The sequence below is a fragment of the Garra rufa genome, chromosome 18 (assembly GCF_049309525.1).
Source record: "Garra rufa chromosome 18, GarRuf1.0, whole genome shotgun sequence".
NCBI classification, from domain to species: Eukaryota; Metazoa; Chordata; class Actinopteri; order Cypriniformes; family Cyprinidae; genus Garra; species Garra rufa.
The window spans coordinates 18,801,770-18,818,805 of NC_133378.1; the positions used below are offsets into that span (position 1 = coordinate 18,801,770).

Here is a 17,036-nt window from a genome sequence, read left to right on the forward strand (position 1 = left end):
TAGTTTTGAATGGGGAAAAATGCAACGTTCATTATGGCCGCGAAGCCCCGCCTTCTTCGTGAAAGAGCCAATCGTTGATTAGTATGCTGCCGTTAGAAGTCCCGGTTGCTATAGAAACAATCGGCGCTCTAAGACGTGAGCTCAGTACTGCGCATGCGCACTGGCTCATTTAGCCGGAAATATAAGCGTTTTTTAACGCTATTGGAGCTCAAGGAACCATATTTATGAGGCAGGTCTTGTTGGATTTCTTTGGAGATTTAAAATATGAAATTTAATCGTAAGCTTGGTGAACAGTTTTGGAGAATTTGATGTTTCCCCATACATGGCCGCAGAGTGACATGACTTGCCTTAAAGGGACTTTGCCTATATTCAATATATATTTTATGTTAAAAATTTCAGTTTTACATTTGATTAATCAATTTGTGCAGTTTTTTATACTTGAATTCAATTCCTAAATAGTCTGTATCTGATTTTTGTTTTTTGTTTTTCGATTTGCAAATTTGTTACTTTTATAACAGTTAAAAAATTACTATATTGAGATATACGTGGCCCTGGACCACAAAACCAGTATTAAGTAGCACGGGTATATATGTAGCAATAGCCACAAATACATTGTATGGGTCCAAATTTTCTTTTATGCCAAAAATCATTAGGATGTTAAGTTAAGATCATGTTCTATGAATCTCCTACTGTAAATATATTATTAGTAATATGCATTGCTAAGAACTTCATTTAGACAACTTTAAAGGCGATTTTCTCAATATTGATATTTTTGCACCCTTAGATTCGTGATTTTCAAATAGTTGTATCCTGACCAACAAACCATACATCAATGAAAAGCTTATTTATTCAGCTTTTAGATTATGTATACATTTAAAAATAAAATTAAATTGACCCTTATAACTGGTTTTGTGGTCTAGGGTCACATATATTAATAGTGTGAAATATAATTACTTTAGAAGAACAGAAAATGGTCTTTGACAAAGGCTCATACAAAACACAAATACATTAGATAGTCCATGAATACTCACCTGAGAAAAGATTTTATGGGGTTCATGTAATTTAATAAAATAAAATATGGCCTATAAAATCAACCACTAAAAAAGGGAACTGAGGGAGGAGACACAAATGAGTCTATTCAATTTACTTTAAAATTGCAGCAGGTATAAACAAATTATAATAACAAATGTCTAAACTGACAGTGAACATATTATCACATACTGTGGCAACCTAGTTACAGCTGGGTAGATACTTACAAATTGTAATCCGGTACTGATTACAAATTACATGACAAAAACTGTAGTTAGTAATCCATTACATTACACATTTTAGGTAATATGTGACCATGGACCACAAAACCAGTCATAAGGGTAAATTTTCTGAAATTGAGATTTATACATTGCCTGAAAGCTGAATAAATAAACTTTCCATCGATGTATAGTTTGTTAGGATAGGACAATATTTGGCCGAGATACAACTATTTGATTATCTGGAATTTGAAGGTGCAAAAAAAAAATCAAAATATTTAGAAAATCACTTTTAAAAGTTGTCCAAATGAAGTTCTTAGAAATGCATATTACTAATCAAAAATTAAGTATATAATATAATTTTTATATATTTACAGTAGGAAATTTACAAAATGTTTTTACTTAATATCCTAATGATTTTTGGCATAACAGAAGAATCAATCATTTTGACCTAACTCATTTATCACATTAATTTAAATAGGATAATATTGTACCATAATGACATAAAAATTCAAAGAAACTGCATTACATTTGTTGTTATGAACATGAAATGCATTACACATTATATTACATCAAGGTTTCCCAAACTGTGTTTGTGAATTAACTGCAATGGGTTTATTGAGTTTAATTACAATGAGTTTAATTACAAGCTAACAATAAATTAAATCATACATTTTTTTTTTAATTGAAATCAATAAAAATAAGAAAAACTTACTAATATATATATGCATGTCATGTGACCATAACCAATGTCAGAGAACCAATGAACATGCAAATGTGATATTTAATAATTAAGAGGATCAGATGACAAAAAAGTTTGTGAATTTATGCATTTTAATGTGTTTGAAAGACATTATAATGTTAAAATCAGTGGTCAAATGCTGTCACCACATGAATAATGACTCATCTTTGTGTGAATGTCCACAAAACTTGAAGACTTTCTGAATGTATATAAGCAGTAGGCTATTTTAGAAAGGAACATTTAAAAGATGAAAAATAGGAATTGGGGAGAATCAATAAATAATGAATAATTATTGCTATTGTGTAAAAAACAAACAAACATGTAATCCATAGAAAAGTAACTGTAGTCTGATTACGAGTATTTTAAAATGTAATTTAATCTAATTACAAGTACTTAATTTTTGGAATCTGATTATGTAATTCAGATTACATGTAATCAGATACTACCCTGGTTATAGAATATTTGTGACCCTGGACCACAAAACCAGTAATAAGTGTCAATTTTTCGATTTATAAATCATCTGAAAGCTGAATAAATAAGCTTTCCATTGATGTATGGTTTGTTAGGATATGACCAGGATATGATATTTGGCCAAGATACAAACATTTAAAAATCTGTAATCTGAGGGTGCAAAAAAATTACCTTTAAAGTTGCCCAAATGAAGGTTTTAGCAATGTATATTAATAATCAAAAATTAAGTTTTGATGTATTTATAGTAGGAAGTGTACAAAATATCTTCAATGAACATGATCTTCACTTGATATCCTAATGATTTTTGGCATAAAAGAAAAATCGATCATTTTGACACATACATTGCTACAAATATACCTGTGCTACTTAAGACTGGTTTTGTGGTCTAGGGGTCACATTTAATAGTGACAGTGCAGTTTGAATTCTAACCACCAATTATGTGTAACAATTCCACACAGACTGAATTAATTGAATTGAGATCTTCAGTTATGACCATCAATATTTTGTTGTGTAGCTTGTACAGTGAGAAAATCGCCAATTCTCAAATATTTACACTATCAGAAAACACACACAGAAACAATGCATATATTCAGCTATCCCACAAATCCCATGTGAAGGTCCTTCATCTGTGTATCTGATGTGAGGGAGCAGCTGTGAGAAAGACAGTAGGCTGTATAGTTATCTCCCAGATCTGGTGTGATCCCAAACTATACAAACTACTACCTCATTCCACAGCCCCCAATGCAGCAGCCCCTCTGTCTGGTACCCTGCGGGAGGAGACAGGAGGCAGAAAGACATGTCAGAGCCAGAAATAAAATGCTTACTTGTGCTATTTTTACTCTAAATTTAATGAAGCACCTTTGCAATTGCTAATTTGATTTTCAGAAATCCCACAGTGAAAGCTGTCTCTCGTCATCATCCCTTTAACCCAGTATTACCCTTCCTCAAACATCTACACCACGAGTATAGGCAGATATCAAACAACACAACTCATCTTTTGAAATATGAGTCATGATATACCATATACCACTTATATGTGCTCATTACTGAAGAAAAAACATCATGAACACTGTGTATTAAATATTGATTTACAATTATATATTATGCATTACAATATATGCACAACTATATTTCACTGCATGGCTACATCCCTGGTTTTATGCATTATACAGTGCACTGCATAAAGTAAAGCTGATGCAAGAAAGGAAATAGCTGTGTCAATATGTATTAGGACCGAGTCAAATTAGCCAATGAATCAACCCATATGGAAGAGTTTTTCCACATGGTCTCAAACATATTTATAATGCTGATTTATAGGACATGGTAACTGGTTTCTTGACTCTGGTCTACAAGCTAGAATCTCAAAACTCATCTATCATCGTAAACTGGATTTTCAAGCAGGGATGAGATTCCCACTCATGCATTTTAGAAATGCAAGACTCAAACATCTCTGCATCAGAACAATCTGCATGCTAAGGCTAATGATGACTGTCCACATGGTCTGTTATTATTGCAAACTATCCATACTAGCTTCGTACTTGTGTCTAAGGAATCAACAGCTGGCAGAGACATGGTAATGCATGTCAGTCTGATGTGCTTGAATCACAAGAGGCGTTTCAGTTAAAGCGTAGACTGTCTAGCCGCTAGATTAACTTTATCATGACAGGGATGCGATTATCAAGTGTTTTATCACGAAATTCCAGCGTTACAAATCAAATCGACACCTTAACTTGACTGACTTGGCGCTTCAAATGGAGCATTCTGTCGGCTAATATTTCAGAGGAAATTGTAAACCTGTATGCACGATCTACTCCTCTTTTCTCATGACATTATGATCATATACTGTAATATTATAGTTATGCTATGAAATACGAAAAATGGCGGTTGCCTGACTAGTCACCCGGTTTCATAATCAATAAACTGCATGCTAAAACAAACCTATCCACTATATTAAACTGAAATGTGTCTAGGCAGATGCGAGACCGAACGCAAATGCAGCGCCAGTGTTGACGGTGACTGCGGCAATGACATTTCAAAGAGAGAACGTGGTGTTTCGCTCACCTGAGACCGCGACTGTACATGATACCGCCATCTTACATCACCAGCAAGAACAGAGATACACTAGCTGCAGCCGCGCAGATCTACCCCTGAGGTGACCTGCCTCTTGAGTGATCCGATCCGCCTTCCATTTAGTTCATGACTCGATAATTAATTGGACTACAAAGAGTGCAGTTAAAGTCCCCATGAAATCAAAATGGACGTTTTTTGGCTTTTAGTATATAAATGTTAGCCTTAATGTTATTTGTAGGCTAGTGTGCTTCAAAACAAAGACTAAATTCACATTTAGAAGATACAAGCCTTTAAAACTTACAGAATGTAACTTCCGCCAATGTGGATCAACAATTTTGATGACATCAGCTTGCACTTCAGCTTCTCATCAATCATTCTGTCCAATCAAATGCTCTCTAGAATATGAAGCATCCTGCCCCCACAATATAAATAGATGCTGTAGCTGCGCCTGTTTCGGTCACTTGTTCACAGAATTAGTAGAGAGAAAATGGCATCAACTTTTGAAAATTTTATGCTTAGACATGAATAAACAGGCATTTCATGAAGAAGAAAAAACAGCCTTCTGATTGCAGTGACTGTTTGATTACTTGCCGTTTAATTACCGAGCAAAATTTTGACTATGTGCAAATAGCCTGCCTTGTTGGCAAAGACTATTTACACTAACTCCACCTACCACTGTTTGTTATAGTCAATACTACAAAAGATGGCTGTTCATTTTTGGCTCCAATGGTGCAGAGAATATAGCATGTTTTACTTTTTTAGACGCGACCGATCCGGGTCCGAATCCCCCTTCTGGCAACTTTTTTTTCTCCCTTTTCAAATCTCACATCATATCGGAAAGGCATTCATTTTCAATAAAAATGAAGGACATAATTGAAAAGTTTAAAAATAAAGTATCGGTTAGGGTTAGGGTAGGTCCTCATTCAGAGCCGTTTTCAGTTCAGCTAAGCTTATCTATGGGTGCCTCTCAAACGTAAGGCTGCATCCTACGAAGGCTGCATATCTTGGCTGCTAAGTCATCAAACATCACTAAACGTTGATTTACAAAAATAAACTGAATGAAAATGAGTCAGTACTGAGCTTGTCTGAATTTGAGGATGAAGCCTTCCATTTCAGAAGCAACCATTAATTTGCCTCTTGCTCGCTAACAGTGATTAGAAGTCTGAGTCGTTTCCACGAAAAGGTTTGTTGGAATAGATCGTTGCAGACAAAATTACAGTTTAAAATCAGTCAGAGCTACAGAAATGTACTTCAGAGCTAAACAAATGAAGCATCATATTATAAGGCTACTTTCTATGACCTTTATATCCTGCAATCATCGAAAAAGATTTGAAAACAACAGTGAGAAATGGATTCTTGATTCTTGACAGAATTCTTATTCTCATCAAGGTCGCATTTAGTTGATCAAAAATACAGACAAGAATTTTATTTTGTGAAAGATTATTTCAGTGTCACATGATCCTTCAGAAATCATGTATGCTGATTTATAATCAGTGTTAAAAACAGTTGTGCGGCTTAATATTTTTTGGGACCTGTGACACCCTTTTCAGGATTCTTTGATAAATAAAAAATTAAAAAGAACTACATTATACACTATTCAAAAGTTTGGGGTCAGTACATTTTTTCTTTTTCTAGGAAATGAATACTTGTATTCAGCAAGGATGTGTTAAAGAAATAAAAGTTGAAGTTTGTAAGGGACATCGGCCCGGCGTGGTGCTGGATACAGAGTCACCATGAGTTATTCAGGTGACAGAACTTTTCAAAACACATCCTCATGTTAGCAGACAAAATACATTTTCACACATGGGAACACTTCTTCAACCAAAGCAAAATATCATAATCAAATATTATCAAACTATTCGTCTGGCAGTGGTGACGAAAACCTTAATTTGTAGTCCTTTTAACTATTAAGTACATTGAATCAATTAATTACTACATAACAAACAGTGAATGGTATTGTTTATAAAGCTTTTTTCAAGATTCACATTTAAGTTTTTGATATATGATCTATATTTGTGTTTTTGCGTCTGCTATGGTAACACGGTAACTTTAAAAAAATGATATGGACAAATAAAACAATCAGTTGTTACCTCTATCCCTTTACATTCACCAGAATCTTAATATTCACATTTAAACATCTTAACAAATGATCCAAAAATGATCAAACACATATAATCAGAATACAAACAAACTGTATTATGGATAGATGTGTTTTATGTTACCTCAGCCAAATGTTCCCTTAACCCTAACTCTGCTATAAGTGATAACTATCAAATCACACACTATACACTTATGCACTTAACCGTGTAGTGTATGAATTATATAAGGTTATTTTGTCATTCCTCGTTCACTACGTAATTAAAGCTGCAACAGTTGAGTGCATGAAGTGTTCAACATTCCATTCTACACTTCATTTTTTCAGTTATATAAGTGCATCATCTGGGTATTCAAAGTGCACTTTTTCTTTTTGGAATTTTCTGTGAACACACTACTTGCACTATATATATTACAAACGTTATAGAATAGTTCACAAATACACAATTTGGGATGCAGAGTTAGAGTGACAGGTGCCCCTGATAGTCCCAGATTTTTTTTTTTTACATTTTAATGAATGTCTGACTAACCTTATAAAACCCACACACGTCCTTGAAAACCAACCTGGCTTTGATATTCGACGTATTAAGTGTTGCCTTTGATAAAATAAGATCTTTTTCCATCATTAAAAACATTTTTATCCATTTTATAGCATATGAATGATTATTCCCTTCTCTGTGGACAGTTTTTGATGCAGTGAGACAAGTGTCAGATTTGATATAATAATTTTAAAATTAAATCAAAGGGGATCATTGTGTTAAATATATTCTATTATTAATCCCTCATACACTCTTAAAAATAAAGGTGCGTCACGATGCCGTAGAAGAACCTTTTTGTCTAAATTGTTTCAAAAAGAACCTTTAACAACTGGAGAAACTTTCTGTTTCACAAAAGGTTCTTTGTGGCGAAAGAAGTTTCTTCAGATTATAAAAAGGTAAGAAAGAGTTGGTCGTTTAAAGAACCTTTGACTGAATGGTTCTTGTGAAACCAAAAATGGTTCTTCTATGGCATCGCTTTAAAGCACCTTCATTTTTAAGAGTGTAACATTTATAATTGAAAATATTTTCATTTTTAAACCTAATAGCAGTTACAATTGCTGGACATGTTTTGTCCCATGTCTCAAAAATCAGTGAAGTGTTCCTTTTTTAGTTACAACCAGAAGCCGCATTTCTTTACAATGAAAACACGGCAGTACAATGCGGTTTCAGTGATAAACAGGAAAATAAAAACCCAACCTCGTGTTTACTAAAAGAATAAATTTTATTTCAGCACTGTAAGTCATTTCCCAACCATACAAACATGACTGCCAACTTTGACTCTCTCTCTCTTTTTGAGCCTTTTGGCTTCTCCCCAATCCACTGTGAAATCAGACCACAACAGCAAGACAAATTAAAAAGAAAAAGTTTCTTTCCAAAACAATCAGGTGCTTTCTTTATACTAAAAATGAGAAATTGTTAATAACGATCATAACCATAACAGCAATAATAATAATGAACTTGACCCTTCACTTCACAAGTTTTTTGGAGCTTTTGGAGATCTTGATGCATGCATCAATGCGTTTGTTGATGAATGGGATCAGTTTTCCAAGAACAGACGACAGAATGTGTTGCCTACAAATGGATGTCTCGACTTGACGGTCTTGGGGGCACATGCTAGAAAGCAACGGGGACGAGATATAGAGGCTACGCACTTCCAGAAAATGTAGGATGTCAGCGGGCCACTGTACACAACACATTGCTGTTATCAGACTAGGACTGAAACCTGACCACACCAGTGGTCCTGTGGAGTGAAGGGCGACAGAGCCAGGATACAGGGGTAACAGTTATAAAGCAAGAGTCAGATCTGAGGTCCAGACACAAATCTACAGGAATGCACAGGCAAAACTCTTTTACCAAAATAGCTGTTGTGTGTGTGTGTGTGTGTGTGTGCGTGCGCGCATGGTTACAGTATGTGTTCACACTTAACCTATCCATGACTACATTGAAGCTACATTTTTCAGAGGGACGATACATGTGCATGGGAGCTGAAGAAGTGTTCTAGGGTTAATCGCTATGAAGAGCTGTGTCCAAGGCTCCACTTCAGAGGAAATAAAGAAATCTTCATTTTAGCAATGAAACTGGACGATACAAGATTAAGCCACTGTTCACCAAAAAGATGTAAACATCACATTTTCTTCTTTTAGTATCTGATTATGGACCCCTTGCGTATTCTAATAGCTCAATTACTCAAAACACGTAGCTGTATAATTATATATACAGGATCCAGAAAGAGAAACTGTTAACTATAGACTGGAAAAGCAGCTTCCAGAACTTCGACTTTGGTTGAAAATTAATGTGTCGCACAAATGTGTATTAGTCTGCTTTCTGTGCAAGGAAGCAAAATTTAACTTGACAATTGAATGCCAAAACACAAGGTAATATGCTGTTTCCATAAGTGACAATTACATCATAATGGTGAAGTGGTTTGAAATGATAGCATACAAAATAGAGGTGAGGAAAATTGCAATCATTACAGTTATAGAAAATATCTAGTTATCTCCGCTAAGCAAATTTTAATACTAAATGTAGCAACGGTCAAAGGAGTAGCTGTTGTAATAACATTAAAAAAAGTACGAAAAACACAATTTCACAACTGAATGAAACCAAAGATGGTAAGGTTAAATTTTTATCGATTCACTGTTGAAAAATGTTACCAACTCTTGTCTAAGATTACTTACAGACAGATTATTAGACTAATTATAAAAGTTAAAATCTCTCACTGTTAGTATGAAAACGTTAGGAGAGCTGCTGCGGGGGAACCAAAGGCAAGAATAAAAGAATGAACAAAGACAAGAGTTAAGAAGAGGGAGAACACTTGAACTTATTGTGACTGCGAATGTCCGTGAAAACTGCGAGAGAGTCGGGGAAAAAAGAAAAGGAAAGGAAAAAAGTGGGGATTTGCTTTTGCGACCATATGTTTCATCGCTTTAATCAAGACCAGCATCTGGAGTAAACCAGCGCTGATCTCCAGAGAATCCTTCTCATTCAACCCAAATATTATCCACTAGATCTATATTTTACTCTCACGTGAATCTCCGTAAGTGCGTGAATGAGAGTTGAAGCAGCAATCTAGAGCAAACAAAGCAAAGCAGAGAAGCTTTGGAGAGGGTAACTTTGGAACCAAGCGTATGAAAACTGCAAATTAAGTATCCAAATAATTATAAGAGAAATTAACACTCTGGACAATACATTAATATCTGAATATGCAACAACTTTACTATTTTTTTTTATTTTCTCCCTCATACTAACTGATGTCTCTCTACAGGTATAACAAAGGTACTGTGTGTGTGTTTGTGTGTGAGAGAGAGAGATTATATCTTTATTTGGTGTGTCTGTATATTTCGGTTTATGCTGTTCCTTTCTTAGATTACACTTAAAACTAAATGTGAAGGAGTTACTGATACTCTATGACAAACACACTGACAAAAAAAAACCCAACTAACTGAAACGGCTGTTAATTACAGGACTCAATGTTTTTAAAAGGATCTACTGTTATTCTGAGGAAACCGAAATTCCATTAATGGGTGCGTATGCATGTTCATATGCACTAACATGCTGGAGATCCTCTCGTGAAAACTAGCACTACTGTACTTAATGTGTAATAAAACGTGACAACCTAAGGTTGAGGTTTAAAATGCTCTAGCGTGCATGACGGTGTAGCGTGTGTACTACCTGTCACACTACGGTCAATATTCTTCTTGGTTTAAAGTCTGTCCGGTATTGTCCAGTATTGTCATATTCCGACACCGATATATCACTGTCATATTTTACTTATTTCTAGCAAACTGCATTAACAATGCATGCTTCAGGTCATCATGATATTTCCGACGGGCTGATCTGTCTGGGTTCCTCAAGAGTGAGAATTTGCAGAATATACACAGACATGTAACTATAATGGGTGTTTCCATAATCTGATTTAAAGAGCTTTCGATATACTTTTAGTGGCACTAAATATAATATTAACTTCTTAACAAAATAAGGTGCATCTTATAACTTCAATAGAAAGCTGTGATGTCTTCTTGACATTGTCAATTGTACAGATCTTAAACTATGATTAAATGCAATAGCCTCTCTCAAGTGTATTAGTTATTCTTAAAATTAAATTCTCATTCATTACGTCCAACAAATCATTGGTACAAAACATGTATTTTGCTTTTAAAATGCATTTAAAACATTAACATGTAAGTAAAATTAATCTCCTAACCATCTGATGCAAAATGGTCAATATAACGGCAAGTTCGGCTTTAATTATCAGGGTGTTTCGTTCGCGTTGACTTTAAAGCCTGTTCGCCTCAATAGAAGTAATGTTTCGAACATAGAAGTGCATGAGTTCATAGGACTGTCACAAAAACGAGACGAGACGGACTGATCACGAAACAGTCTGGAGAAGCACAGACTCCAATAGTTTTTTTTTTTGCTTTTTTAAATGACTTTGTCACAATAAAAGGTGATCCTAAGGTTCGTTCAATTAATTACTTTCGAGCGTAACAAAACTACAATGATTTTAGCGATGGTGGGAGAATGCACATGCACAAAAAAGCATCCACATGGTACACATGCACAAGGCACAGAGGAGACGTGAACAACGAGGGAAGGGAAAAGAAAAAAAAAAACGAGCTGCTAAAACCCAAAAGCAAATGTTGTGAAGCTGAGAGATGTCAAATGGCAGGTTTGTCTGAAGGACTGTGTGCATTCTCAACCACTGATAAAATCACTCCCCTAAATCACGTCGTTGCGTAACAGGATCATGTACATTTGGGTCTATATACAAACGGCTGGGATGTCAAACAGTATCACGGTTCCCTCCGAACACACTGCTTCCTCCCGAACTCTGCCTCGATTTGTCTTTATCCTGGTTCGAGGACAACCCAGTGTGTTTTTGCTTTTAAAACAAAGTGCAGGTCACGACGCACTCCGTTCTCACATTCAAATGGGTTGGTGTTGATTTGTACGTCATACTGGTAAACAACACGCAAGGTAAAGTGTAAGGAATGAGGACTGCTGCTCAATAAACGGGCGTTAACCAATTAACCGTATCTATATAGCACAGTACTATCACAAATAATATTTTAAGTGCTTTACGTTGCAATACAATCAATTTAAGTGTATTTCTTACTCTGTCGAGGGGGGGGGGGGGGGCTTGCATAAGTATAATTTCGGGCGTAAGGTGCTTTTAAATATCTCATTTAGAACTACTCGAGTACTGCTGTGAATGCTCAAGGGGATGTGGACTTAAAAGAAGATTGTCTACATGTGAGAGAAAGCAACAGAGTAGAGCTAGCTATGCGACGCTGAGTGTAAGCTGTACAAATCTTTCTGTTCCGTTTGCTCGTCGTTACTCAAACACGCCTGGACTTCTCGGGCCGCCCGTGGCCCCTGTGCTGAAGACAATCGCAACTTCTCCACATGCAAATCACTCTTTGATTAGATAAACAAAAGGGACTACCATGTGTGTGTGAATGCACACTGTGACATACAAATACAACCCGCGTTCTCTTTCAGTTTCCACTCGTCTACTGTATTCAGGGCAGTGTTCGACGTTGAATCCTCCCCCATGTGGTACACTGCAGATACAGCCATGTGTAGTACAAATAGTGTGATTCTTTGCTGTGTGGTGGAAACTTTAGAGCAGGTGCTGCTGTGCTACTTGACACGTGCAAGTATTTAGCATAGGTCAATTTTCAAATCTACTTTGGGCGATAAGGGGCTTTTCGTAGCCATTTTAGGCAATCATACATATAAGGTCACCGTCAACGTACTAAGGTCTGAAAAGAAAACGGTGTCGAAATAAAAAGACTCGAGCGCTTTTCACGATGCTACAACACTGATGGGCCAGTGGAAAGGATGAGGTCCAGAATCCGAAGATTCAGGGCGATGTGCAATCGAGGGTTGTGATTTAAACTCGTTCAGTTTTAAACCAGACCCGGTTTTTAAGGTGACACACAGACCGCAATCCTGACACTGTCCATCTGTCGTTTCCAGCATGTGCAGCATCATAAATTATACCATGACAACACAAAGTGGCTACTGTGCCCTAAATATTCAATTTTGCAAGGAAAAGGCAGTCGACCTTAGATCATTCCCTTTCACTCTCTCATTCTTATAACATTATGGGATGTAATTACTCCTCTTTCTGTAGTGCACCATCTGATGGGCAGTCGTCAAGGCAACAAGGGGCCTCTACCTCCACCCCATCTCCTGACTGGTTGTCTCTGCTGGCTAAGGCACACTGGATTGGCTGGGCCAGTGGTGGCAGGTCAAGAGCTTGACCAGTGGCGCTTCCTGAAGAGCTGCCGTTCAGCTGCTGTGACGCGGTCCCCGTTCCCTCCGTGGGCCGCCCCACCGTTTTAGCGTCCTCAGTGAGCTTTGGGGGGCTGGAGGAGGGTGGTGAAGAGGACAGAGTCTACAAGAAACATTGGGAGACAGACAAAAATCAATCTTGTTGCTTACTAACATTAACATGAATGTTGAGCATTTAGCAACAAAGTTGGACTGACCTGTGTTCTGTTGGTGGTCACTTTTTTTCCTCCCCTTCCTTTCACTGTCAATTCTTTACCCCTTCTGGGAAACGATAGAAAAAAAACAGATATATATGTGTATGTGCGTTACGGATACAACAACACTAGATTCCCAGAAAGGTAGTAAGGACATTGTTAAATGAGTGTTATAAAGCTACGAGAATACATTTTGTGCTCAAAGAAAAGCGAACTTTGTTTAACAATGTCTTCTCTTTTGTTAGGGTACTAAACTTGGTACTTTTAAGGGTACCTGAGAATGCATCTGGGTGCGTATGTTACAGAGAGAGACCCTGTAACATGATGTCACCCCCCCCTGCAACTCATTCAAACACATCACACAGGGCAAAGTGAAATGTTCTGTAGTGTGGTTACATTTCTAGGGCCGTATGTGACCCTGGACCACAAGGGTCAATTTTTTGAAATTGAGCTGACTAAATAAGCTTTCCATTGATGTATGGTTTGTTAGGATAGCGCATTATTTGGCCGTGATACAATTGTTTAAAGATTTGAATCTGAGGGTGCAAAAAAAAAATCTAAATATTGAGAAAATCACCTTTAAAGTTGTCCTAGTGAATTTTGGCATAAAAGAAAAACCTGTAATTTTGACCCATACAATGTATTTTTGGCTACTGCTACAAATATACCCGTGCTACTTAAAAATGATTTTGTGGTCCAGGGTGACATATGGTTTCCGTGAAAACATGATTGCGGAGTCCATTTATAAAAACAGAATTTACTCTATAGCACGGAACGCCATAAAATTCATCAATTTTTTTGTCACTTATTTCAAATTGCAATATGGACTAGCAGGGGTTAAATTGGGATTTGTTATGTGGGGGGCTCTATTGTGGCAGGCTATATATATATATATATATATATATATATATATATATACACAGTATATATATGATTTATTCTGAAGCAATATTCTCATCGGTTTTCTATCAGCTGTGACATAAATCTGCATATTTTTTAGATTTAATTCAAGGGAATTTTTTTTACATTTATATTTCCCCCTAACTTCATTAATACTTCATGTTTCAATTAAAATTCTTACATTTGATCTATAAATTCTATTACATAATATGGAATATGAACAACTGAATTAAATAATGTTAGGATTGTTTTGAGAGTATTGTTGAGATTGTTTTAAGTATTTTTTTTTTTCATATACACAAGAAATTATGGGGGGGGGGGGGGTTATACTTTTAAACCAAATTAAAACACCAGTAGGTGATGGCAAGTGTCTAATGAGTGAATTGTTCAATTTATTCATTATAATGTACTGATTCAAATTGGTAATCAATAATTAATTTTTCATCTGCGCGCCTCCGGAGCAGGCGTGGGCGCATCAGGCACAATCGTTAAACATATTTAAAAGGAAGCCAGCACCACGACCGCATCACATTTCCATCCACCTACACTGTTAAAAAAAAACTAATTTTACAGAAAATAACTAACTTTTTTACAGTAGTTTTCTGTTATTTCAAGTTACATTCAAAACTTAGTAAGATTACTAACAATATCTGTAAACTAACAACTTGACTGTTATTTTAGGTCCTTTTTCATTAAAGACAAATTACAGTATTTTTTCTTTTTTATACAGAAAAAATACTGTATTATTTTTACAGCATTTTTTTGTGTTATTTTAAATTATGTTAAAAACTTTGTAAAATTACAAACAATATCTGTAAATTAACAACTTAATTGTTATTTTAAGTATTACTCCATTAATGACAAATTACAGGAATTCGCATTTTTTTAATACAAAAAATTATTGTATTTTTTACAGTATTTTTTCTGTTTTCTTAAACTACTTACATATTGATGTAAAATTACAAAAACAATCTGTAATTAAATAATGTTGCTCATTAAGGTTTATGTCCATACTAACGATTTAATGTTCTTTTTGTAATTTGAAAGTAAATCTTATTAGTTTTATATTTAAGGTGTATTTTACATTAAAACTCTGTAATTTTAAATAAAACAGAAGTAGAATATATATATAAAATAGAAAAACAGTCTTAAAATCCACAAATCCTGTAACCATGCACTAAAAATGTATTGCATTAAAAATTGTTTATTTTTATAAAGAACAAATTAACCAATAAAGAGCGAGTGTATAATTTATTTGCAGAAGTCAGGTCAAAAAGCAATACCACAGTAGTCCAAATGACAATACGTTTGCAGTCGCAGTCCTCTCTGGTGGAATATACAGTAGGATAATAATGTAGTGTGAGGAGCAGGGCATCATTTAAGTTGTTAAACGCTCAAAACACTAGTATCCCGAATTCACCTTCACTATCGCTCAGTTGACGCGCTTTTCCTTTTTAAAACAGGCATTACCGGTGGAAACACTGCAAATCGCAATCTATGACGGTACAGGCGACAGCCAATGAGCGTTTGATTATCGCTGCCGTTAATTATTCTGGCCAATGACTAGTAAGGAGCCGTTTCCCGGTCCAATTTGAATATGCTGCTGATCGGCTTCTTGTACAGTCTGCTTCGGTCGCTCCTCAAGCAACGGCTTTCACGTGGATTATTTTACGTCTGACTGTTTAATTCATATTTTGAGCGAGTTTTGGTTGTGGAATGAAGATTGAGAACAAACAAACGCGAATATGGACTTTTACCAGCAGCTAAAGATCATGCAAACTGCAAAAGGTAAGTACCTTTTACTATTATATAAAGTTCTAATAGACTGTAACGCTAGTTATATTAAGATACAGTTTACTGAAGTGATATACTAATCGCGATTACATATCTTAGTATCCTACCAGTGTGTGTTACTGTGTTTTGTTAGTATGAGCTAATACTGTTAGCTGCGGCTAGGCGGTAACATTATATTTATGTCTTGCTGAATATATGAAGTGAAAGAAATCTGCACCTCACTTGAATAGTCAAATACAGACAGTTTACTTAAGATTTAACGTTAATTGACCTAAATACAGTCGCTAATGTTTTGAGTCTAGATTAACAAACCCGGTTGGTGTCAGTTACTGGATCTGTGCATTTTGTTTAAGTTAAAGTTACAGCAATATAATTAAGCCTAACGTTACCAGCAGTCGTTCTTAATTATAATCAAACACTAAAGAGAAAATCATTAAATGTACTTAACTTGCCTTTGTATTAGTCCTATTGTTTGTAACGTTAATTTGCTACTTTCAATCGCATGTTGAATGAAATACAATATAATAAATAACTATACTGTAATATATTACTATTGTGAAATAATATGGTCATATCGTGCACCCATGCTAGTTTTAAGATCAAACACACAAAACGTGACAGAACTTCAAAATGAGTAACCTGAGAACACTGTTATGTGAACTCATCTGACAGAGAGAGGACCTGAGTGAAAGCATGATCATTGGACTCCATGGAGAAGAATACTAGATGTAAACCAGGATTTTGGATCAGCTGTGCAGATTTGGTTAGGAGCTGGTGAGTACTTTTTTTGCAAGCCCATGTCTGTCAGTAAGTAGATGGTGTTTTATCAAACAAATACATTTTAATGTAATTGATTGCTTGTGTGTGTGTTTCCCCCTTATGATCCTGAAGTTTTGGGAATGAAAATCTTCTATGTGATCTTCAGAGGAAGTAAGTATTCATTTCTAACTTTAAGATTCTACATCATGTTTTTTATTTTATTTTTATCTTTTTCCAATTTGTTTTGTTTTGTTTTTTACCCCCAGCTGATTAAGCTGATTACTGACCATTTGGAGGAGGACTGCTCTTCATCTGGTGTGTCTGTCACTTCTGGTGCAGAGTCATGGACCTTTTGTTGTATGTTTTGGTTTTACTTATTCTCACACTACATTAATTATCAGAGCTACAGTGGTGCCAAAAATTATTA

At 35.6% G+C, this 17,036-nt stretch overlaps 1 protein-coding gene across 1 annotated transcript in view; it reads right to left on the minus strand.

Moving 5' to 3' along the window:
- Positions 1-7,865: 7,865 nt before the first annotated feature.
- The window catches only part of fam120c (family with sequence similarity 120 member C), a 23,821-nt gene continuing 14,650 nt past the window's right edge, over positions 7,866-17,036 (minus strand). The window contains exons 15-16 of the mRNA XM_073822875.1: positions 13,160-13,223; positions 7,866-13,065 (exon numbers count right to left, since the gene is read on the minus strand). Coding sequence (XP_073678976.1) covers positions 12,784-13,065; positions 13,160-13,223 — 346 coding nt within the window. The 3' untranslated portion in view covers positions 7,866-12,783. The remainder of the gene's footprint in view (positions 13,066-13,159; positions 13,224-17,036) is intronic.